The sequence below is a fragment of the Danio rerio genome, chromosome 16 (genome assembly GCF_052040795.2).
Source record: "Danio rerio strain M-AB ecotype USA chromosome 16, GRCz13ab, whole genome shotgun sequence".
Taxonomy (NCBI): Eukaryota; Metazoa; Chordata; class Actinopteri; order Cypriniformes; family Danionidae; genus Danio; species Danio rerio.
The window spans coordinates 5,482,453-5,506,299 of NC_141036.1; the positions used below are offsets into that span (position 1 = coordinate 5,482,453).

General features: G+C 37.5%; 2 protein-coding genes and 1 long non-coding RNA gene across 10 annotated transcripts in view; 2 read left to right on the plus strand and 1 right to left on the minus strand.

The window, feature by feature from the left end:
• mtcl3a (MTCL family member 3a) overlaps nucleotides 1-4,526 on the plus strand; it is a 29,588-nt gene extending 25,062 nt beyond the window's left edge. Inside the window, exon 7 of one of the 2 annotated variants that reach the window (NM_001365850.1) lies at nucleotides 3,508-4,526. In NM_001365850.1, coding sequence (NP_001352779.1) covers nucleotides 3,508-3,723 — 216 coding nt within the window. In that variant the 3' untranslated portion in view covers nucleotides 3,724-4,526. The remainder of the gene's footprint in view (nucleotides 1-3,507) is intronic. The other variant, XM_087285949.1, reaches the window with a different exon arrangement.
• The window catches only part of LOC147840114 (uncharacterized), a 60,422-nt gene extending 51,174 nt beyond the window's left edge, over nucleotides 1-9,248 (minus strand). For all 3 annotated transcript variants that reach the window (XR_015510872.1, XR_015510874.1, XR_015510873.1), the window contains exons 1-2: nucleotides 9,155-9,248; nucleotides 8,232-8,451 (exon numbers count right to left, since the gene is read on the minus strand). This is a non-coding gene — a long non-coding RNA (uncharacterized LOC147840114). The remainder of the gene's footprint in view (nucleotides 1-8,231; nucleotides 8,452-9,154) is intronic.
• Nucleotides 9,249-12,125: 2,877 nt separating this feature from the next.
• On the plus strand, nucleotides 12,126-23,607 carry echdc1 (enoyl CoA hydratase domain containing 1). Of its 5 annotated transcripts, none has more exons than NM_001020563.3 (6): nucleotides 12,126-12,515; nucleotides 14,341-14,365; nucleotides 15,657-15,799; nucleotides 17,790-17,842; nucleotides 20,363-20,447; nucleotides 22,998-23,607. In NM_001020563.3, the coding sequence occupies exons 1-5, from the start codon at nucleotides 12,318-12,320 to the stop codon at nucleotides 20,439-20,441; spliced, it is 498 nt and encodes a 165-aa protein (NP_001018399.2). In that variant the 5' UTR covers nucleotides 12,126-12,317; the 3' UTR covers nucleotides 20,442-20,447; nucleotides 22,998-23,607. The 5 variants fall into 5 exon arrangements, with proteins under 5 accessions (NP_001018399.2, NP_001315065.1, XP_087141879.1 ...); NM_001328136.1 differs by having other exon boundaries at nucleotides 20,367-20,447; XM_087285754.1 differs by having other exon boundaries at nucleotides 12,449-12,515; nucleotides 14,341-14,393; nucleotides 20,367-20,447; nucleotides 22,998-23,466.
• The last annotated feature ends 240 nt before the right edge of the window (nucleotides 23,608-23,847 follow it).

The following is a 23,847-nucleotide window of genomic DNA, read 5'->3' on the forward strand; positions in this document are numbered from 1 at the left end:
CTTGTGAAACTAGTCCTCTGCACGAACTGCTTTTGTAAATTACACAAGCGAATGACTGGAAATGGCTGTCAGATGAGTCAGAAAGCATCAGAGAGATTTAATCAATTCTCTGACTTTAGGTTGGCTTTAAAATGGAGAACACGTGCAGGACAAAAGCTTCATCTATTTCCTTTAAATGCAATGATGGTGAAAGCAAACACAAGACATCATATTTTGCAGTTTTTTTTTTATTGTTATGATATTTTAATGAGAATTTAGCATTTATTATTAGTACTGCAATGCCATAATGAAAATCAAACCATTTTAAAAAACTAAAATCATTATTACTTTATAAGTATCCCTACTGAAAAAAACTGCTTAAACAAGCCTAGGCTGATTGAATGGTTTTAGCTGTTTGACCAGCCTGGTTTTAGAGGGGTTTTGGTAATTTCCAGGCTGATTTCCAGCCATTTCCAGCCTGCTCTTAGCTGTCAGGCTGGGTGATGACAAGCTAAAACCAGCTTGACCAGCTAAATCCATCTATGTCCAGCTTAAACCAGGCTGGTCAAGCTGTTTTTTGCTGTTTATAGCTGGTCATTTTCCAGCCTGACCAGCTAAGACCAGACTGGAAACGGCTGTAAACAGGCCAAAACCTCTCAAAAACCAGGCTGGTCAACCAGCAAAAACCAGCCTAGGGTGATTTTTTCAGCAGGGATATTTCACAATTGAACTAATATGTAATTTCTTTGCATTACACATTTTAGATTCTTGCTCCAAAATACACTAACCTTTCAACTTCCACTTTAAGAAATAAAAAAGACCAGTTTCATTAGTTAAATAGGGTTTCTCACAATGCTCTTAGCAAATTTAAAGGGTTTTTTTTTATGATAACCTGTAGACAAAGGTCATTAAGGCAGTTAAGATGCTAGTTAAAACATTAATAGGAATAATTAACAGTAAAGTCTATTTTATGTACATAAAGCATCATTTATAGTTTGCTTCATGATTTTGGAGTGAAACTTTCTTACTAGCTGGGTTTCCATCCACAAAACGTGAAGCCAATCTTTTCAAAGTTTCCAAAAAAAGACAAAAATGTGTGTCAATTTGTTAAAAGCAGCTCCCTCTTGTATTGGTAACCTAGCAACCAACAGTATACAAAGCAAGCATAATGGAGACACCTTATTTGTCGCTTGGGTGTAATGTTTTTAGCCAATTTACATTAAAGTCCATAAATATTTGTATGACACAATTCTAACATTTTTGGCTCTATACACCAACACAATGAATTCTTAAGATCTACCTGAGCTCAAACTCCCCTTTCGCCCTGCAAACAGGAGGGAGCCCCGGGCTCGAGGATCTTATGAGCTCAGGGCTCCCTCCCAGGACAGCATGCCAAACTAGCCTTATAACCAATTATCAGCTAAGTGTCCTCAGCTAACTCTAAACTCTCAGGCTAAACTCTTGAAATGACAGCAACCTTTGTTTACAAGTTAAAGTGGTTTCCGTCAAGTGATTTGCACTTAAATGGTGGAGACAGGAATTCATTTAAAATAATAAGATCAGCTAGAAAAGACTGTACCTCGCATTCATTTCATATAGATGACAAAAACAAAACTTCTGTTTTCAAGTGTAGTTGGTTAATTTAAAAGTAGAGAATTTAAACGTTATGTTGGTATATTTTTCATGTTTGTGAGACAAGTATTCCTCAGGTAAACCCCTGTGGTTTCAAAAAACGAAGCTGCAGAAACTGCCGTAAGAACACACATCTGTACCGAGCCCCTCCCCCGGAGTATCATGAGTATATAACAATCGATGATTGGCTACTCTATTACAAGGTGGGGCGTTCCTGACTAGAGCATGCATTTTTCCCCATTGCAAACTATAAGAGTGTCATATCTTGTTTATTCTATGTGTTAGTGTGATGCCTGGTTCACACCAATAGTGAAATGAAGTCAAAGCAAATGCACAAAAAGAGCCAAATTTCCGCTTTGTGGTGCAATTGACGTGGAATACACTGGAATCGTCCGAAATTTATCTCAATTACATCTACTGTGCAAACTGAAATCATTCAACTCAAGCTGAAATTTAGCATGAGGTCAAAAACACTCTGCGAAAGCAAGTGATCTGGTGCTGAGCAATTCCGTGCAAATGTCAACCTTGCCTTGAAAAAGATTTTCGTTTTTACCAAAATATGGAAACCATTTCTGGGTTTTTTGTGTAACCAAGTATTTTACAGTACTTTAAAAATACTCAAAAATGCATCTGTCAATGTTTTCAAACTATTCTATTTGATTTACCAAAGTCACACAAATGGTAATTTCACATGCGTCACATCCATAACAGAGAGATGTCACATCCATAACGACACTTTTTCCTCAGAAATGTGAAAATATTAAATAAAATAAAACCAAGCAATTTTGTTTTATAGAGAGCCGACTCTAATCCTTTTGATTAGCATTATTTCTTTTGGGTTGTGCAGTTTAATTCACATAATTTGTACAAAGTATGTTGTATACTGTAAACTCGCAGACTTTATTTGTCACATCCATAACGCATGCTTATTTTCCTCATTTAAAGTACAAAACACGTTTACAGATTGATATTTTTCTGCTCCCATAACTCTGTGGCTAGTTGCTCTTGAAAATATAATTACATTTTTCAATATAATGTTAACATATACTTTCTCTGTCAATTTATGTGTTGAGTTTTTACTGCAAATGTCACATCCATAACGCTGGAATTGCTCTGCTCCATGTTTGGTGTGAACAAGGGTTGTGCGATTAATCAAAATTGAATCGATATCGCAATTTGAAACGTTGTGATTAGCTAATTGCAAGAGGCTATGATACGAAATATATATATGTATCATTTAATTTCCCCCGCCAAGAGCAAATGCGTGACTACCGTTTGTGTGTGATTACTAGCCAATTGAGTGAGCACACTTTCATTCTGCCCAATCAGAATTGCACAACCGAACTATGCAGAATGCCCACAATAAAAAAAAGAAAGGAAAACAAACAGGAAGCGCAGACAAGTGAGGTAATGGTGTCTGCTACTTCAGAAGCATTAATAGACGAATTTATATCGAAGAAAAACAGCATTGGTAATATGGGAACATTTTTTGTTTTTAAAGTCACAGACCCTAAACAAAAAATTTGAAAATTAAATTGCAAATCAAATCGCAATATCTGTAAAAAAAAATTGCAATTAGATATTTTTCCCAAATTTCACAGCCCTAGTGTGAACGTAGCGTAATTTTAGCTAAATCAGTTTTTTAATTGGTAAATACGTTTGCATCTCTCATTAAAAATCCAAAACCACGTAAAATGTTTTGGTGAATTAAGGGATTTTTATTGTAATTTTTCCATTTTAATCACTTGTTTCTCATGCGAAACTTCAAAATATGGCGATGGAAATCCAGCTACTGCTCTTATTTATTTTCATTTATTGATTTAGTGGGTTATTGTGCTGTTGACAGGAACATTTTAAAAGCGGTGAAGTTTCATTTAAAAATATTTGTCTCAACAGCAGTGCAAAGAGTCCTCAGTAACTAACAAGAAGAGCTTTTCTCGACCTGCGTGTCCTGCAAAGAGACGTTTGCCCTCTCGCTGGGCAAGCCGCTCATCCATCTCCTCCGCATCATCTCCGTCACCTCCACCAACACCAACACCACCTCCACCCACAGTCTTCACCCAGAGACAAACACTCGCCTACTCCACCTTTCACACCGAGACCGTCATCTGAGCGGCGGATACACACGCGCTACACTGCAAAAACCTTTAAAGCCTGATGATTACCTGTGTAAATACCAACAGTGACTGTCCTATTGATGCTTTATTAGTTGTTTTATATTTCTATAACCATGAAGTCAATCTGCCTTGTCATTGTTTTTACTGGTGTGTACATGTACATTTAATTTCTGCCAATGTGATTTACAAATTCACAATGTTTTGTGGTTTATAGCTGCCAGTGTCTCTGTCTGTGCTTCACATGTTGCCTGTGCTGTGTGTATGTACTAGTTTTGGTGGTTTATGAGGACATAAATTTGTATAATGTCATGGATATGACCTGCTGTAGGCATTACAATGTTGAGGGGGTTTATGAGAACATGTCTTGTGTCCTCTTAATTCATTCATCATAATTAAAAACCCTTTTCACATTAATGATTTTGCCACCGGTTTCCTGTGAGGGTTGGGTTTAGGGATAGGGGTTGGCTTAGGCCATATAATAAGTGTTTTTTTTTTTACTGTATAAAATACATTATGCCTATGGAGAGTCCTCATAAACCACCAAAACCAACATATGTGTGTGGACTGATGTCTGACTGAGAATATTCACATCATTCACCTTTGTTACCAAAATGACTGACCCGAGTTATGATAGAAACAAATGGATTCTGCACTCAATTTACATGCTTATCTGATGTAAAACATATCATTTAGACAATGCCTTTGCAGTCCTTTTTCTTGTTAAATATTATCACAAATGAAAATGTATTCAGCATTTATAAAAATAAAATATGGACACTCATTTCTAGAGGTCTTTGATTTCTGGTGTTGGTGTGTGTAATATCAATACTTTTTAGAGACAAATGTGTGTGTGTGTGTGTGTGTGTGTGTGTACATATATATATATATATATATATATATATATATATATATATATATATATATATATATATATATATATATATATACAGTTGAAGTCATAATTATTTGGCCATCTGAATTATTAGACCCCCTGCTTATTTTTTCCCCAATTTCTGTTTAGGAGAGAAGATTTTTTCAGCACATTTCTAAACATCAGTTTTAATAACTCATTTCTAACAACTAATTTCTTTTATCTTTGTCATGATGACAGTAAATAATATTTGACTAGATATTTTTCAGGACACTTCTATACAGCTTAAAGTGTTATTTAACTAGGTTAATGAGGTTAACTAGGCAGGTTAGGGTAATTAGGCAAATCATTGTATAACGATGGATTGTTCTGTAGACTATTTGAAAAAAATATAGCTTAAAGGGGCTAATAATTTTGTCCTTAAAATGGCTTTTAAATTAATTTTCTTAAATTAAAAAATGCTTTTATTATAGGCGAAATAAAACAAATAAGACTTTCTCCAGAAGAAATATATTATCTAAAATACTGTATAAAATTTTCATTGCTCTGTTAAACTTCGTTTTGGAAAAAAGGGGGCTAATAATTCCGACTTCAACTGTATAAAAAGAATAAAATAAATAAATAATAGAAAGTAGTGATTTCTAAATTTACCTTGACTTGTATTTCATTACAGACAATTATTATTACGACAAACATTATTTATTGTTTTTTTTATGTTTTTTTTTTTTGCTTTAGAATAAACACATTCCATTTTTGGTTCCAAACATTTTTAAGTTGGCACAGGAAAGCATTTACCACTTTTTAATGTTTCCATTCCTTTTCACAACACCTTAAAATATGACATTTCAGGACTGAAGACACCAAGTGATGGTGTGTTTCAGGTGTAATTTTGTCCAATTCTTCCTGCAAACAAGTCTTAGCGTGGGCAACAGCTTGGGGTCTTTGTTGTTGCTTTTGTGCTTAAAAATGCACCACACATACTTTATTTTAGACAGGTCAGGACTGCGGACATGCCAGTATCCTCCTCCTTCGCAGCCCGGACTTTGTAATGTGAGCAGAATGTGGTTTTGCGTTGTCTTGTTGAAATATGCCAGGGTGTCCCTGGAGAAGATGGCAGCATATTGTGCTCCAAAATCTCTATGTACATTTCTGCATTAATTGTGCCATCACAGAAGTGCAAGTTACCTTTGCCAAGGGCACTTGACCGTGATGACAGACCCTAGTTATTGGACATACTGCTGGTAACAGTCTGGATGATGCTTTTCCTCTTTGGTCTAGAGCACACAGCGTCCATTTCTCCCAAAAAAATACATGAATTACTGATTCATCTGACCACAGAACATTTTTCCACTGAGTGATGATCCATCCCAGATGCCTCTGAGCCCAGAGAAGTCGATGTCTCTTTTGGACACTGTTAACATAGGGCTTACTTTTGGGACAGTACAGTTTTTACTGGCATTTTTTGATGTATCTACGTATTGTGATACTTGACAAAGGTTTGCCAAAGTAGTCCTGAGCCCATGTGGTGATATCGGTAATAGATGAATGACGATTCTTGAAGCAGTGCTGCCTGAGGGATCGAAGATCAAGCTTGTTCAGCTTAGGCTTGCGTCCTTGTCCTTTACACACTGAAATTCCTTCAGATTCGTTGAATCATTTAATTATGTTATGCACTGTTGAAGGGGAAATATCTAAAAGTCTTCCTCACTTTCTTCGAGAAACATTGTGTTTGAATATTTCGATAATTTTAAAAAGAACCGGAAAACAGAATTGGGAAAACGTTTTTTTTTTTTAGAAAAAAAATAAATAAAAAATCATGAGGAACACATTAAATAATGTTCGTTGTAATAACAATTGTCTGCAATGAAATACAAGTCAAGGTAAATTTAGAAATCCAACCCAAGCTCATCCTGGAAACGTAGCCCCGCAGACGTTTCTGGAGACCGTGATTTACGTGGCTGGAGGTATGTATGGCCGTATTTTTTTTTTTTAATTGAGCGAACGCTGTGGGGCGGTGTGGCGCCGCTCCGCTCCTCCTCTTCGCGCTTGCCGGTTGACGGCTCGCCTCCGTGTGGAGGGCTTTCCCACCTCAACCAGTTTGTCCGCTTAGCTCGCAGTGTTACGTTGGCGGAGCGGAGGCCCGGAGGGAGGAGGAGCCGGCCATGGCGACGACCGGGATCGAGTTCGGGGAAGAGCGGTTCCAGAAATCAGGTAAGATGAAAAACAGAATCCAAAAAAATAAAAGCGAACGAGTTCGCGACAGGGCGAGATCCGAAAACGCAGTCAAAATCGGACGAGGGCTTTTGCTATTTTTTCTAGATGGCTTTTGCAAATCGTCGCTTGGGTTTAGGGAAGGAAGAGGAGGAGGAGGGCGGCTGGGTCGGCCAATTGGCCACCCAGTCGATCGTTCAGCCAGTCAGTCGGACGAAAGGCCGCTCTACAGCAGCCTCCGTCGGCTTTTCACGCAAGAACAGAGAGGCAAGAGGTGTCCGAGACAGAAAAAGCGCGCGGATTCGCGAAAACAAAAACTGCTCAAATACATACCTCCCGGGACGTATTTCGCGGTCTCCAGAAACATCCGTGGGGCTACGTTTCCATGTAGAAATCACTTCTTTCTTTTTTTATTTGCATTTTCCATTATTCTAGAGTGTGTGTGTGTGTGTGTCTTTATTTAGTCACTATAAGTTAATAAGGCAAATCATTGGACAACAGTGTTTTTTATTCTTTAGAAAATCTGAAAATAATAGTCTTAAGGGGCATGAAAAAAATATTGATTATCAGTTATTACATTTTTCATAGTTTTGTTTTCCAGTCAAACTAAAAAAGATATTCTCTAGATAACATAAAATATAATTTCCTAGTCCTGTTAAAATGTCACAAAAGAATTAAAGCCACAGTAGGGCTAATCATTTAATGTGAATCAAAACCTTTCATCAAAGTTGTAATAAAAATATTAAACAAGACACATTCCTGTCTTACTATAATTATTGAAAAAAAAATGTTTGGTCCCACTTTATATTAAGTGTCCTTAACTACTATGTACTTACATCAAAAAAATAAATTCAATGTACTTACTGTGTTTATAATGTATTTGAGAGCACTTGTGGTGCTTTTGAATAGGGATAGAGGTTGGGTTATGGACAGGTTTGGTGGCATGGGTAGGTTTAAGGGTGGGTTAAGGTGTAAGGGATGGTCAACAGTGTTTTTGCAAATGTAATTACAAAAGTTAATTACAGATGTAGTTACATATATGTATTTAATCAAGCTTAAGTACATAGTAAATACATGTATTTACACAATAAGTACATTGTATCAAACTATTAGTTCCATTGTAAGTACATATTAGTTAAGGCCACTTAATATAAAGTGGGACCAAATGTTTTAATTAACTTCAAATTTTAACTGGTGTATTCTTAAATACACAAACCTATTAGTATACTAAATGCCTAGTTTACTTGAACCAGTCATCTTTTCCGGAAGTATTTTGATCCTGAATAATGTATAAAGTATTGCAGTAAATCTGTCAGATGTATCCAATGAGGCCTTGAACCTAAATCTTTTCTCATGTGCGTCCCTAAAATATCACTTTGCATTTGAGTACAGTTCATTTTACACACTGAATTTGCTTGTACCTCATTCATGGATCCAACACCTCTATTTTAGTCAACTCCTGCAGACATGGAGACACCGGCCTTGCGTGTTTTAGGCACGTTGAGAATTATGTGAGGAAGAAATGTTTTTGCAGCTGCAGTATCCTGTCAGAAAGTCCTATAGCCGACAGGACAACGTTCCCCTGACACCGATCACCTCATCCTAGTCCACATTTATTGCACTTCACTCAAACATCTTTCCCTACAGGATGCCAGAAGACAGAAAGATGAAGCACGTCAACCTGTCGCTGAACTATCTGACACTTGACACACTTTACTGTTGTCTAAAGGCCCAGTGTGTTTGTTAATGCACTCTCTTGGATTCAGAACTATTGCTTCTATGTTTACGGCTATTTCTTATCAAGGTTTGTTTTTGGGTTACATTTTCAACCTTATTGAGCAACTGTGAGGTGTTTTATTTAACATTCATTCATTTTTTTTCTTCAGCTTAGTCCCTGATTTACCTCCGTGGAATGAACCGCCATTTTATATGGCATTTGTATTCAATAATATGGCTATTTTTCTACATTCACATTTAAAAAACCCACTAATTTATAGTAAATAGTTAGCAAAATAACAGCCTACACGGTTTTGGTAAATAAACAGACAATGACTGAGTGAGAAAGTCAAGCACTTAATTAAAAATGGCCGCGTCTGCACTTAAATCAAAAATAGAAATCTGTGCCCTGTTAGACATGGTTTCTAACAAGTTTTTTTAAAAACACACTCATATTAGATCGATTATGTAGATTGGGAACAATTTATAGAGATGCTAACTAATTTACCCTACCCATGACATCTTATAAGATGTAGATGTTTATAAATAAACGTTGATACTTTTTAAAACTGCTATTTTTGTCTGTTTTTGTAATGAATATGCGACGAACAACAGCATGTTAGCCTACCTATGTGTTCATCGCTCGATCAGTCTACTGTTGCTGTGGTCTCGCTTCTTCCTCAGAATGAACAACTTATATTTGCGCGCGTCTGTTTGGCGCCAGATAAAAATACGCGCGCAGACGGCTGAAGTCTGTCCCGCTGTGCCGATGGAACCTTACACCTTAAATATATCCTAGAAATATTAGCTAAGAAATTATTAAAACTGCATCGAAGTCTTCTCCTTAAAGTGATGTTTCACAACAAAACTGAGCATTCCCTCATCATTCATTCAAGTAAATGTTGATTTCTTTCTGAGGAATACTGGATAAATGCAGCCATTGACATAGTAGAACAAAATAGAAGTCAAAAGCTGATGCCTGTTAATATTCTTCAAAAGTTTTGATCAAATTGGAAGATGCTGTAAATTATGACAGAATATTTTTTTTTGGGGGGGGTGACCTGGAACTGTGGAGAAATTGCCATTACCCTGCTGTAAATTTCAGCTTAAACCAGCCTAAGCTGTTAGTCTGGTTTTAGCTGGTTGACCAGCTTGGTTTTAGAGGGGTTTTGGCCATTTCCAGGCTGGTCAGGCTGGAAAATGACCAGCTAAAACCAACTAAAACTAGATTGACCAGCCTGGTTTCAGATGGACACAGCTGGTTTTAGCTGCGCTCCCAGCCTGGTTAGGCTGGTCAAGCAGGTTTTAGCTGGTCATCTCCCAGCCTGACCAACTAAGACCAGGCTGGAAATAGCCAAAACCCCACTAAAACCAGGCTCGTCAACCAGCTAAAACTAGCCAACAGCCCTATGCTGGTTTAAGGTGTTTTTTTTTTTTTGGTTTAAGGATTTTTTTCAGCAGGGACACTATCATATTAATTAAAAAAGAGTGCAAATATATATATATATATATATATATATATATATATATATATATATATATATATATATATATATATATATATATATATATATATATATATAATTATTATTATTATTATTATTATTAATTATGCCACTTATAATGGATTTAGGATAAACTTAAAGGGATAGAGTCATCACAAAAAAGAAATTGAGTAGTAATTACTCACCCTTAACTTGTTCCAAACCTATGAGTTTGTTGAGTTTCTTTCTGTTGAGTTTCTTTCTGGAGCACACACACACACACACACACACACACACACACACACACACACACACACACACAAACACACATGGGAACCAGTAACCATTGACTTTCATAATACTTGTTTTTCCTACTATGGAAATCAATATTTTTGGTCCACTGTATAAAATGAGAAATAGCCATTATTCATTCATTTTCTTCTTGGTTTAGTCTGTTTATTAATCTAGGGTCACCACAGCAGAATGAACCACCAACTAATCCAGCATATGTTTTATGCAGCGGATGCCCTTCCAGCTGCAACCCATCTCTGGGAAACCTTAATACACACACACACCTTCACACTCATACACTACGGACAATTTACCCTACCCAATTCACCTGTACTGCATGTCTTTGGACTGTGGGGGAAACCGGAGTAGCCGGAGGAATCCCACGGGAACGCAGGGAGAACATGCAAACTCCACACAGAAACGCCAACTGAGCCAAGGCTCTAACCAGCGACCTTGCTGTGAGGCGACAGCACTACCTACTGCGCCACTGCTTCGCCCCATATTAATTATTAAAGAAATATATTTATAATATAAAATAATTATATTATACTATCTTAAGTTGATGTTTTTAAGTTATATATATATACCATGATTTTTCCAGTCCGGCCAACTTGGGATCAGATTTTTCTCCATGATTTTTCTCCCATTTTCTTTAAAATGAGTTTGACATCCCTGCAGTAAAGAAAATAAATTTGAATGTTGAAGACACAGTGGCTCAGTGCAAGGAAAATGAATGAATCAATGTCCTTAGTATGGCTAAAATAATTATCTGTGAACACTGACAGGATGTCTCTACCCCAGTCCTGTTTGTGTATGTCACTTCTGTGAAGTATGTATAGCTAAAATGCATAGTGCCACTGAAAGGACATGTTTTGTTCAGACTTCACAGAGACTTCATCATATCTAATGAGATCTCGATCTGTACTTTATATCTTTATGTTTTTTGTTTTACTCAGTTTTATTTGCTTATTGGTATTACTACTTTCTTTTATGTGATTTGTCGGGTTATCTGGCGTTATAGTAAATAGTTAATAATTAATAGGTAATTAATCGAATCTGAATATTTACTATAATCTAGTTAGTTTGTCTTTATTTCTTTTGTTATAGTAATTATTTTTTAATCATTGTTTATTGTTGTAAGATTATTTTATGTAATGCATACTGAAGCTTTTATTTTCTTTTATCTTTTTATCTGAAGTATGACATTTATTTATTTGCTTTTGGGGGGGGGGGGTAAATATCAGAAATTATGTTTTTAAATTAAGTATTGGAAACGTACAGCAAAAATTGTAAAACTTAAATTAAGAAAATTCTAAAAACGTTTGTTTTATGTCCTTGCAAATGATTTTATTTGATCTATTTATTTAATTTAGGTCTACGCTTTTTCTCCAAACATTTCCATGGACCCCCCTGAAAACTCCTAAATTAATTCACACAACATGACGTGTTTAGGTTTATCAAATATGATCACGTTAAGCATGTAATATACACCAAAGTACCACAATACTCGCATATTCTCCCCTTTTGAACGAATATTCTGTAAATATACTGTACATGAGTTCAGCTAGGTTGGAGCAAACATGCATTAGTGAACACCTTCCCCTAGTGGACATTTAATGGCATCGCTATGAAATTGAATCCAACTATTTAACATTTACACGCTTTTTGTAGGTAGCTTGTCTGCTTTTATATCTTTGTGATGTTCTTTACAACACTTTAACCTTCATGTGTATATAACAGTAGCTTTAATCAGTGGTGTGAGTTTACTATTAGACAAAAGTAAAGCGGGATCTATATGTTAATAGCGTGTTTCTGTCAGGAAGGTTTTTAAAGTTACTCCTAGACCTCGAAACAGGTCATGTACTTTTAAAACATGAACATACAAACATTTAAATAGATTAATATTACAGATCAAGTACGATACATTTAGTGTAATGTCAATTATTATTACAGTTATCTAACGTTATAGTGATTATAGTAGAGGTCGATGTGTTTTTAGCAGAACAATAAAGCGTAATGATGAGTATGTGGGGAGCTGTTCGCTGTCGGCTGATTCAGACCCGCAGTGCTGTGAGGAAAATCCTCCAGCAGAACCGAGCCTTCTGCAGTGGATCTTCTGTCGGAATCAGGGAAAAACTGCTGGCTTTTCCAGGAGGATCCGTTGAGCTCCAGAAGCTGCAGGAGTCCGGCATCGCGGTGCTGACAGTCAGCAACCCGGTGTTACGGTTTAACTGGTGACCGTGTTAACTGGTGTCCCTTTCCAGATGTAAGCTATTCACGTTTGCAGATTGGCAGATTCGTCACTTTTTCACAGCAACAAAACATGTCCATACCAAATAAAGATTCTTATTACTCGGTGTCAGTGTCATTGTGTGCATTATTGATTTTAATAGCTGTGTAGCAGAACAGTATATAACCAAAGTAAATAAAAAAAATAATTAGAATTTACATGTCTTTAACAGGATTCGAACCCGTGTAGTGAAAAGGTTTAGCACACGTATCAGTCAACTTATCTAACTGTGCTACTCAGAACTTCAAACGAAGCGGTCTGTTTTAATATATTTGTCAATTAAAACATGCCTTGCTGTGGTTGTGGACCCGTGTTAACATGTTTCCATCGATGTTAACATGTTTACATGCTGTTTAGTTACATGTACTCGCGTTAACGTGTTTCTACAAACTCTCCCGCTGATAGAATAGCTCTCTGTGACTAAACGATGCTTCATCAGTTGCTCAAACCATGTTTTTTCTTAGTTCTAGACTCATGTCTACCTGTGCCTTTGGAGTCGTGTTAACTCGTGACCCATGCTCATACATGTAACGTAAATAAAGATTTTATCCAAAAAATGAATACAATGACGATATTATTATGCAACATATTATGTCTAATATATGTAATATATATTTCATATATAATATTATGCAACAGAATGTTAATTGAAAATCGCAACATTTCAATGTATGATCTTGGTCACATCTGTATCAAGGTATATGAACATGATTTGGCTACATACGATAAAATTACTAAAAGCTGCTAAGCCTACGTCAGTGCTTGATAGCTCAATTAGTTAGAACGTATGTTCCTTTCATGAGTCTCCTTTGTTAGTAGGTTCGAATCCACATACGAGTTTTGTTTATGTAGCCTGATTTTTTTTTAATTCTCTTTAAAATAAAATGGGGGGACTGCGATTTATAACGTATGCTTATTTAGCCGAACAACGTCATTTAGAGCTATTCTGAGAAAATATCAGCTCGTGTAACTTTGTAGACACAGACTAACACGAGTCAATGGGACTATTATATTCTGATTGCATAATATTCTAATATTCTGTTGCATAATATTATATATGAAATATATATTACATATATTAGACATAATATGTTGCATAATAATATCGTCATTGTATTCATTTTTTGGATAAAATCTTTATTTACGTTACATGTATGAGCATGGGTCACGAGTTAACACGACTCCAAAGGCACAGGTAGACATGAGTCTAGAACTAAGAAAAAACATGGTTTGAGCAACTGATGAAGCATCGTTTAGTCACAGAGAGCTATTCTATCAGCGGGAGAGTTTGTAGAAACACGTTAACGCGAGTACATGTAACTAAACAGCATGTAAACATGTTAACATCGATGGAAACATGTTAACACGGGTCCACAACCACAGCAAGGCATGTTTTAATTGACAAATATATTAAAACAGACCGCTTCGTTTGAAGTTCTGAGTAGCTCAGTTAGATAAGTTGACTGATACGTGTGCTAAACCTTTTCACTACACGGGTTCGAATCCTGTTAAAGACATGTAAATTCTAATTATTTTTTTTATTTACTTTGGTTATATACTGTTCTGCTACACAGCTATTAAAATCAATAATGCACACAATGACACTGACACCGAGTAATAAGAATCTTTATTTGGTATGGACATGTTTTGTTGCTGTGAAAAAGTGACGAATCTGCCAATCTGCAAACGTGAATGGCTTACATCTGGAAAGGGACACCAGTTAACACGGTCACCAGTTAAACCGTAACACCGGCGCGCATGAACGCCTTCTCGGGTGAACGCTTCACTTCTGCACCTCAACTGTATGGATATATATATATTCAAATATTAGTATTTACTATATAAATACAAAAAAAATACAAATTTTCCCCCAACATTTCAATATGGGTAAACTAAATACTATTTAGGTCACCCATATTAAAAAAGTTTGGGGAAAAATCTTAAATAAAATTTCAATAAACAGGACAAATCTAGCGAAGCATAACAATATAAATATATAGTTTCTTTGAATTTTTGTAGTTTGTGACTTTTATTTCAAATCGTTTATGTTAGGTGACCAAACTCTTATTTTAATGGATATTACTGTTTAATAAAAAACAGATTGATTATATTTACTGATAAAAGGATTTAACTTTTTTAAGGTTTATAATGCAAATCCAATTACAGTTGAAGTTAGAATTATTATTAGCCCCTAAAAATATTAAATATATTAATATTTAATTAATAAAGAGACTAAGCCGAAAAGAAAATGAATGTTTAACAGAGCAAGGAAATGTTTACAGTATGTCTGATAATATTTTTTCTTCTGGAGAAAGTCTTAATTGTTTTATTTCGGCTAGAATAAAAGCAGCTTTAAATTTTTTACGAACCATTTTAAGGTAAAAATTATTAACCCCTTTAAGCTATATATTTTTTCATTAGTCTACAGAACAAACCATCATTGTACAATAACTTGCCTAATTACCCTAACCTGCCTAGTTAACCTAATTACCCTAGTTAAGCCTTTAAATGTCAATTTTAGCTGTGTCGAAGTGTCTTAAAATTTAGTCAAATATTATTTACTGTCATGGCAAAGATAAAATAAATCAGTTATTAGAGATGAGTTATTTAAACTATTATATTTAGAAATGTGTTGAAGAAATCTCTCAGTTAAACAGTGATTGGGTAAAAAATAAACAGGGGTGCAAATAATTCAGGGGGGCTAATAATTCTTACTTCAACTGTAGATCCACTTGTTTGATAAACAAAGCAACTCTCTCCTACAATATATGTACTAATAGACAGAGTATATTACTTTACAAACTGTATTGTAAATACATCATATAAGCATTAGCATCTTAATCAATAACGTTACTGAATTTAATATACCGTAATGTGTATCTGCACACATTAGTAAATAAATAAATAAACTCAATGGTGGGCTTTAAAAAAAACAGCAGATTTCTGGACACGGAGGTTTGAAATGAGCCTAATTATTAGTCAAAATATATCTTATTTTATGCATTGGATGTGATGTGGTGTGTGACAGCCCTGTGTGTGTGTGTGTGATTCTACTCTCCCCACAGGCTGTATGATGCTTGAACTGGAGCAGCGGGTGAATGAACTGGAGATCTGGACAGAAGGAAAGGCTGTCATTGTACAGGGAGCTGCTGGAAACTTCTGCTCCGGATCGGATCTCAATGCAGTCCGAGCGATTGCAAACCCACATGTGTGTATAGATCTGTTATTACTTACTCTTGCTCCCATTTATATCGAAGTTAATTTTTGGCCACACCATGTGTCATGACATCTAGTTTTTGTATGAGGAGAGTTGTTGTTAGCCCAATTCTGAACCCCCAGTCTGGAGGACCAGGACATACACACATACACTATGGACAATTTCATTCATTCATTCATTTTCTTGTCGGCTTAGTCCAGGGGTCACCAATCTTGGTCCTGAAGGGCCGGTGTCCCTGCTGGGTTTAGCTCCAACTTGCCTCAACACACCTGCCTAGATGTTTTAAGTATACCTAGTAAGACCTTGATTAGCTTGTTCAGGTCTGTTTGATTAGAGTTGGAGCTAAAATCTGTACGGCACCGGCCCTCCAGGAACAAGTTTGGTGACCACTGGCTTAGTCCCTTTATTAATCCGGGGTCCCCACAGCGCCACAACTTATCCAGCAAGTTTTTACGCAGCGGATGCCCTTCCAGTCGCAACCCATCTCTGGGAATCATCCACACACACATTCACACACTACGGACAATTTAGCCTACACAATTCACCTGTACTGCATGTCTTTGGACTGTGGGGGAAACCGGAGCACCCGGAGGAAACCCACACCAACATGGGGAGAACATGCAAACTCCAAAAAGAAATGCAAACTTACCCAGCCAGGACTTGAAACAGTGACCTTCTTTCTGTGAGGTGACAGCGCTACCCGCTACACCACCGTGTCACCCATATATCTATTATCATTATCCATAATGTCTTCATTTATTTATCTTTTTTATTTATGAGGTTCTCAAGGTGAATGAGTACCTTGGCACTAAGGGTCAAACGACAAAAAACAAGGTCAAGAATCTTGGTGTGACTCTGGAGTCTGATCTGAGTTTCAGTAGTCATGTCAAAGCAGTCAGTAAATCAGCATACTATCATCTCAAAAACATCGCAAGAATCAGATGCTTTGTTTCCAGTCAAGACTTAGAGCAGGGGTCACCAACCCTGTTCCTGGAGAGCTACCTCCCTGCAGATTTTAGTTGCAACCCTGACCAAACACACCTGTTTGCAATTATCAAGTGCTGCTTTAGGTACTATTAATTGGCTCAGGTGTGTTTGATCAGGGTTGGGACTGAATTCTGCAGGAAGGTAGCTCTCCAGGGACAGGGTTGGTGACCCCTGACTTAGAGAAACTTGTTCATGCTTTTATCAGCAGCAGGTTGGATTACTGTAACGGTCTTCTCACTGGCCTTCCCAAAAAGACAGTCAGACAGTTGCAGCTCATCCAGAACGCTGCCGCCAGGATTCTGACTAGAAGCAGAAAATCAGAGCACATCCCACCTGTCCTCAGGTCTTTACACTGGCTCCCAGTCACATTCAGAATATATTTTAAAGTATTATTACTGGTCTATAAATCACTAAATGGCCTAGGACCTCAATACATTACAGATTTGCTCACTGAATACAAACCCAACAGATCCCTCAGATCTTTAGGATCATGTAAACTAAAAGTTCCAAGAGTTCAGTCAAAGCAGGGTGAATCAGCTTTCAGCCACTATGCTCCTCGCTGCTGGAATCAGCTTCCAGAAAATGATCAGATGTGCTCCAACATTAGGCACATTCAAATCAAGACTGAAAACACATCTGTTTAGCTGTGCCTTTACTGAATGAGCACTGTGCTGCGTCCGACAGATCGCACTATTATGTTTTTCTTTTCTTTTTCATTACCTTATAACCTATTTTAACATATTTTTATCTGTTTTATCTATTTTTATTCTTATTTTTACAATTCTTATTATTTGTTTTTATTTTCTTACACTTGTCTCTTTTATTCCGGTTTTTGTAAAGCACTTTGAATTGCCACTGTGTATGAAATGTGCTATATAAATAAACTTGCCTATCTTATTCATCACTCTGTCTGCATGTTCATCAGTTTATAACTTTCTTTTTGTAAAAGAAAAAAAACGTGTATAACATTTGTAGCATACATTGTGTTTTTCAGGATGGCATGAAGATGTGTGAGTTCATGCAGAACACTCTCGCAAGACTCCTCAGGTTGGTCTGCTTGAAGATCAGAGCCACAGCATGAAAATTAGCTTCTTTTCTTATGCAGTGGTACTTAAAAGGACAGTTCACCCAAAAATGTCAATTCTGTTATTTCCCCATCCTCTACTCGCTTCAATCCTGCTTGAGTTTTTTTTTTCTTCCGTTAGACCAGGGGTGGTCAACCCTGTCCCTGGAGAGCCACCTTCCTGCAGATTTCAGCTGCTACCCATATCAAACACACCTGAACCAATTAATTAGGACCTGAACACCATGTGATAATTACAGGCAGGTGTGTTTGATATGGGTTGCAACTGAAATCTGCAGGAAGGTGGCTCTCCAGGAACAGGGTTTGCCACCCCTGCGTTATACACATAGGAAGACATGAGCTGCGTCCCAAATGGCACACTATACACTATGCACTCTTGCATTATGTACTTATGCACTTACACACTCAACAGGATAGTATATGTATGTAGTGGCGTCTCAAATGGCACACTAATGTTTTTGCGGAAATTCAAACCGTTTCCCTGATGACGTTTGACGGTTGCCAAATCAATGAAATAAACGACCGAATTATCAAATAATACCTACAGTGAGTATTTCCGCATTCACCATCGGGAGGCGCTATAATCACTCTGGTAGGAGAATTTTGCTTTTACCATCCAAAATAAACAAAGTTATCCAACATGTGCGCCCGATAGCTCCGTCCCTTTCACTACGTAAGCAAACCTGTGGTCGTTGAGTGCGTGAAGTGTCCATCGTTACACACTTCATTTTAGCGGCTGAATGAGTGCATCATCCGGGTAATTAAAGTGCACTTTTTATATGAGTTTTCAGTGTGAACACACTACTTACACTATTCATACTACAAAATGGTGTAGAATAGTGGATAAGTATGCGAGTTGGGACGCAGCTCTACTGATGAATCCTGTAAAAACGCAGCGATTGACTTCCATTTTTAGTTCTTACTATTGAGGTCAATCAGTTCTTTTATCCAACATTCTTCAGAATATCTTGTTTTGTGTTCAGCCGCAGAAAGAAAGCTGAGTGAGTAAATAGCGGGGACATTTTTTTAATTTAAATTCAGCCTTGTTTAAAAATGGCATAACTGACAGCAGTGGTGGAAATAGTACTGAAAAAGCATACTTAAGTAAAAGTACCATTACTTGCCTAAAAATGTAGTGTGAGTAGAGTAAAAGTACCTGTTGTAAATAATACTCAAAGTATGAGTAAAAAGTAGCCCTTTTAAAAGTACTCATGAGTAGCGAGTATTATGCTGTTAAAAGTTGATGCATTTACATCTAATTTGTGGATGTGTGTGTGTGTGTAAACGTAACATTCTGTAGTGCTTATAGTTATTGCCCAGCAGACACACAACGTCATTAGACGTTAATATTAGGTTAGATTTAGGTTGTGATGTCAGGTGACCAAAATTCAATGTCTAGCCAGCGTCTAAGGACAATTCTATTTTTAACTCCAATAATGACATCAAATGACGTTGATTTTTGGTGGATTTTAGGTTGTTAGAAAGTGACCAAAATCCAATGTTGAGCCAACATCTTAAACCAACATCATATTGATGTCAAATACTGACATTTATTCATCAGTGATCGTAACCAAAATTCGATGTCTGATAGAGGTCATGGTGGTAACGTCCACACAATGTCAAGCTGAAACATCGTTAGACGTTGATATTTGGTTGGTTTTAGGTTGGACGTTCTACATTGACGTTGAGTTCTGATGTAAACACGATTTTCATTTCCAAACAAAATGCAGCGTCTCCACGATGTTAGGGTACAATTTCAACCTGGCGGCATGTTGACATCTTGTGCCTGCTGGGTGTTTAAGGCCATTTCGGTCATCATACAGTAAATATCCATTATCTTCTCATCAGTGACATGCAACTAAACTAGGCGTGGGCAAACTGGGGGGGCGGTGTCCTGCAAAGTTTAGTTCCAATCCAAAATAGATGCATCTGGGCTAGCTAATCAATATTATACTAGGCTTTCTAGAAACATGCAGGTGTGTTGAGGCAAGTTGGAGCTAAAATCTGCAGGACATCAGCCCTCCAGGACTGTGTTTGGGCATCCCTGATCTAAACAGTCTCTGAGTCAACGCGTGTAAAGATTTTGAACATCTTCTTTCTACACTTTTAATGCTTCCAAACAGTTTGCTGCAATGTAAAGTGCACATGTCTTGAAGTAGTTCATTATGATGCGATTTACCTTCTATGTGCGATTTGATTGGACAGGAATTACAGGACTGATTTTTCTAATCTCCATAAACAAGAAAAAATAAATTAGTAACTGCAGGTAGAAGGAAAGTAGTGAGAGAAAAAGTACCAACACTGCACTAAAAATAAACTTAAGGAAAAGTAAAAGTGCACATTTTTAAAACTACAATTTCTGAGAAAAACTACTCAATTACAGTCATTTAAGTATTTGTAATTAGTTACTTTACACCACTGACTGACAGTGGGATCAGTTTTGAGAAGTGAAGCGTGTTTGTGCTGAAGGTGTGTTGTTTCAGGCAGGCTGCCGCTCATCTCTGTGGCTCTGGTGGAAGGAAGAGCTCTGGGTGGAGGAGCAGAACTCACCACCGCCTGTGACTTCAGGTACACGCACACACAACCACACACACATACATATACAGTAGTTAACATTTGAAATGGATCAAAAAAGCTTTTCAAAATTGTCCTAAGACAAGAATGGGTGTTGTTGAGTAGTTTAGGAATGACTTTGATAGGTTTTTGTCCACTTTAAGTGTTAACTACAGTGTATACACTCACCGGCCTGTAGACATGGTCAAGACGATCTGCTGCAGTTCAAACTGAGTATCAGAATGGAGAGAAAAGGTGATTTAAGTGACTTTGAATGTGGCATGGTTGTTGGTGCCAAACCGGCTGGTTTGAATGAATACAAAAGGACTAAATCAAGACTAATAGACCAATTACCAACCTACGTCACACGGGTCCCCGGTTGCAAAAAACAGACAGGCTGCAATGGGAAAGATGTCGTGTTGTGCGGTAGGATGCCGAATTCGAGTCCAAAAATAGAAAACTTTACTGTTACCATACACCACACACTGCTTCAATACCGACTGCAGACGACTTTGGCTAAATGGGTGCTGAATGAAGTGAGGAGCTAATTAGAAATGCTGGACAGTTCTCATGTCATATCAGGTCAGTTCACGCTTTCCTGAATCAGACACATCACTCGTTTTTGATTGCTGAAATGATTTCAGCAAAAACAGTTACATATGGTGAATTAAACTGCGGACACTGAATGCTAAGAATTAAAAGTGAAAGTTACGTTTATTAAGGTAATCTTAGTTTTATTTTCACACATTCATTCAGTGACAACTTGTGACACACTCCCTATATTGTTTACCACGGCACTTTGAATATTCGGTCTGAAATAACCTGTGAGTGTGACTTGAAAACAACATTAACTGTTTATTTGACTGTGAACAATGCTGTACTTTGATTGTCATTGGCTGCTGCTAATATGATTTCGCTATTTAGAGTTTGCAAATAATATTTTTATGAAATTATATTATTAAGGAAAAAGTCTGAATGTGCGAATATAAAACCAACTTTACTTTTATGTGTAGGTTCACATACCCTGCCGTACAGGTGAAGTTCACTGTCAGAATGCAGTCGTTTTGCGTGTTGGTGATTAATTACCCAGGTCTTGTATAACGTTAGCTCTGTCTTGTTTCCTTGTCTTTGGCTAGGCGGAATCTCAGTGTTTAGCTCTTGAATCTGGTCATCATGGAGTATTATTTATTGCACATGACCTCAAAAAACAACATTGTTGGCATCCAAAGACTTGTAGACCTTTAACTTCTCTCTTGTACAATCACTCGGAGCTTCATTGAGATTGTATATTTCGGGCTGAATGCTTGGTCACTTCGTCTTATCCAATATCCATTGGGTGGGTGCTATCGCAAATGGAGCTGTCAGATGAACGCCGCTCACTTTAACGTTAATTTTGCTGAATCACTGTGCTTGTCACTGGGTGACGAGCTGTTATAATATGCTGTAAGCATTATGTAAATAATATATATAATGTGTAAGTAATATATCTTATTTCTAAGACAACAACAAACTCTGCACCGCATCTGATGTCATTCCCTCGCTGTAAATGCTAGCGCTCCCGGTTGCTTTCTGCCACCTCCCTGCGCGCGCATCCTGAATGTTTACAAACATGCATAGATATATACACTAGATATCGCATAGGGACCCTGAGCATGCGTCAATAGCGCCGCCACATTGGTACAGTGCTCCCAGGACAAATGTCATTCAAACGCTCTAGTCAAGACAGTGTTATTACGTGAAGATCCGGGACTTTAGCGCTGTCTACGGGTGTAAAAACGAGCAAACAAAGAAAACAAAGCACAAAGGCAGAACATTTCATAGGTAATAATACGTTTTTTTCTGTTTTTGTATGTTCTGAACTTTTGTGCTAATCAGATAACGTTATTGATGATAACAGTCACTTACTGCTTTCACCATTCGGCAAAGCAGCTCCAACTCGCACTAAACACTCGGCTTGTGCTAGTTTTGTTGAATAACATCAGCAAACAATGCAAAAGAAATATGACAACGAGATGCTGCGCTGCCAGAAACTTGTGTTATCGTCGGCTAACGTTAGTAAAAGAGTCGTTCAGGGGATTCATTCACTAACAAATCGCTCCCTCCGTCAGTATGAGAAGTGAAAGCAGGAGAGGAGCTGTGTTTCAGGACATGATTAGATCAAATTAAACAGGCAGGGTGGATAATACATTTCTGTACACACAAACACAAGCTTTTTGTCAGGAATGCCTGTGTGGTCACTGATCCATCAATGTAGAAAAGTGATGTAAAATTTTAATTTTCGTAATTAGAAAAAAAAATTACATACTAACATCCAGGAAAACTCCCGATCATAGATATATGTGTATATGTGTATATCTCTGGCTCTGGATGGCCACAGTCCTCCACTGTACCCTGGTCCCGCATTCATTTCAAAGGAGCGCTACCCTGTAGCAAGATGGCGGCGCTATTGATGCATTCCGTCCAATAGACAACAATAGGCCAGGCGACATCTAGTGTATATATCTATGACAAACATGGTAATTGGTCTATAACTTTGACTTCAACTGTATATATTGCCATTTGCAGGTTGATGACGTCTGATGCAGTGATCCAGTTCGTCCATAAGCACATGGGTTTGGTTCCGGGATGGGGAGGAGCTGCGAGACTGGTGGGCATTATCGGCAGCAGGAACGCCCTGAAACTGCTGAGCGGAGCCAGAAAGGTGGATCCGGACTATGGGAAGCAGATGGGCCTGGTGGACGAGGTGCTCCAGTGTAGCTCTGGTGAAGGGAAGGCTCTGGCCCATGCGGAACATTGGATCGCTCCTTTTATTAAAGGCCCTGCTCCGGTCATACAGGCCATCAAGAAGGTCGTAGTTTCGGGACGAGAACTCTCCCTCGACGAAGCACTTAAATGCGAGAGATCTGTGTTCGGGACAGTATGGGGTGGTCCGGCCAATCTGGAGGCTCTGGCTTCAAAACCCAAACACAAGTGATTGAAATCATCATCACCGTCTGACATTAAAGATCTTTATGGTTTCAGATTTCAGATTTTACACATGCATCCTTAAGTATATTAATATCATGTTGTTTTTGTTGTGCATTTTTGCAATTGCAAGAATGTATATACGTTCAAAGCAGTTCTTTATTGTGTGATATTGATAACACCAGTTAGAGATTGAACAATGCCAAATTTACTGACGCATCCAGTTATTTTTCAAGATACTAGTATTCAAATTAAAGTGCAATTAATCAGGCAATTGAGAGTAATTAGGCAAGTCATTGTATACCAATGTTTTTTTTTCTGTAGCCAGTTGAAAATATATATACTCACCGGCCACTTTATTAGGTATACCGCTCCACCTCCTCGTTAGCGAAAATTTCTAATCAGCCTATCACAGGGCAGCAACTCAATGCATTTAGGCATGTAGACATGG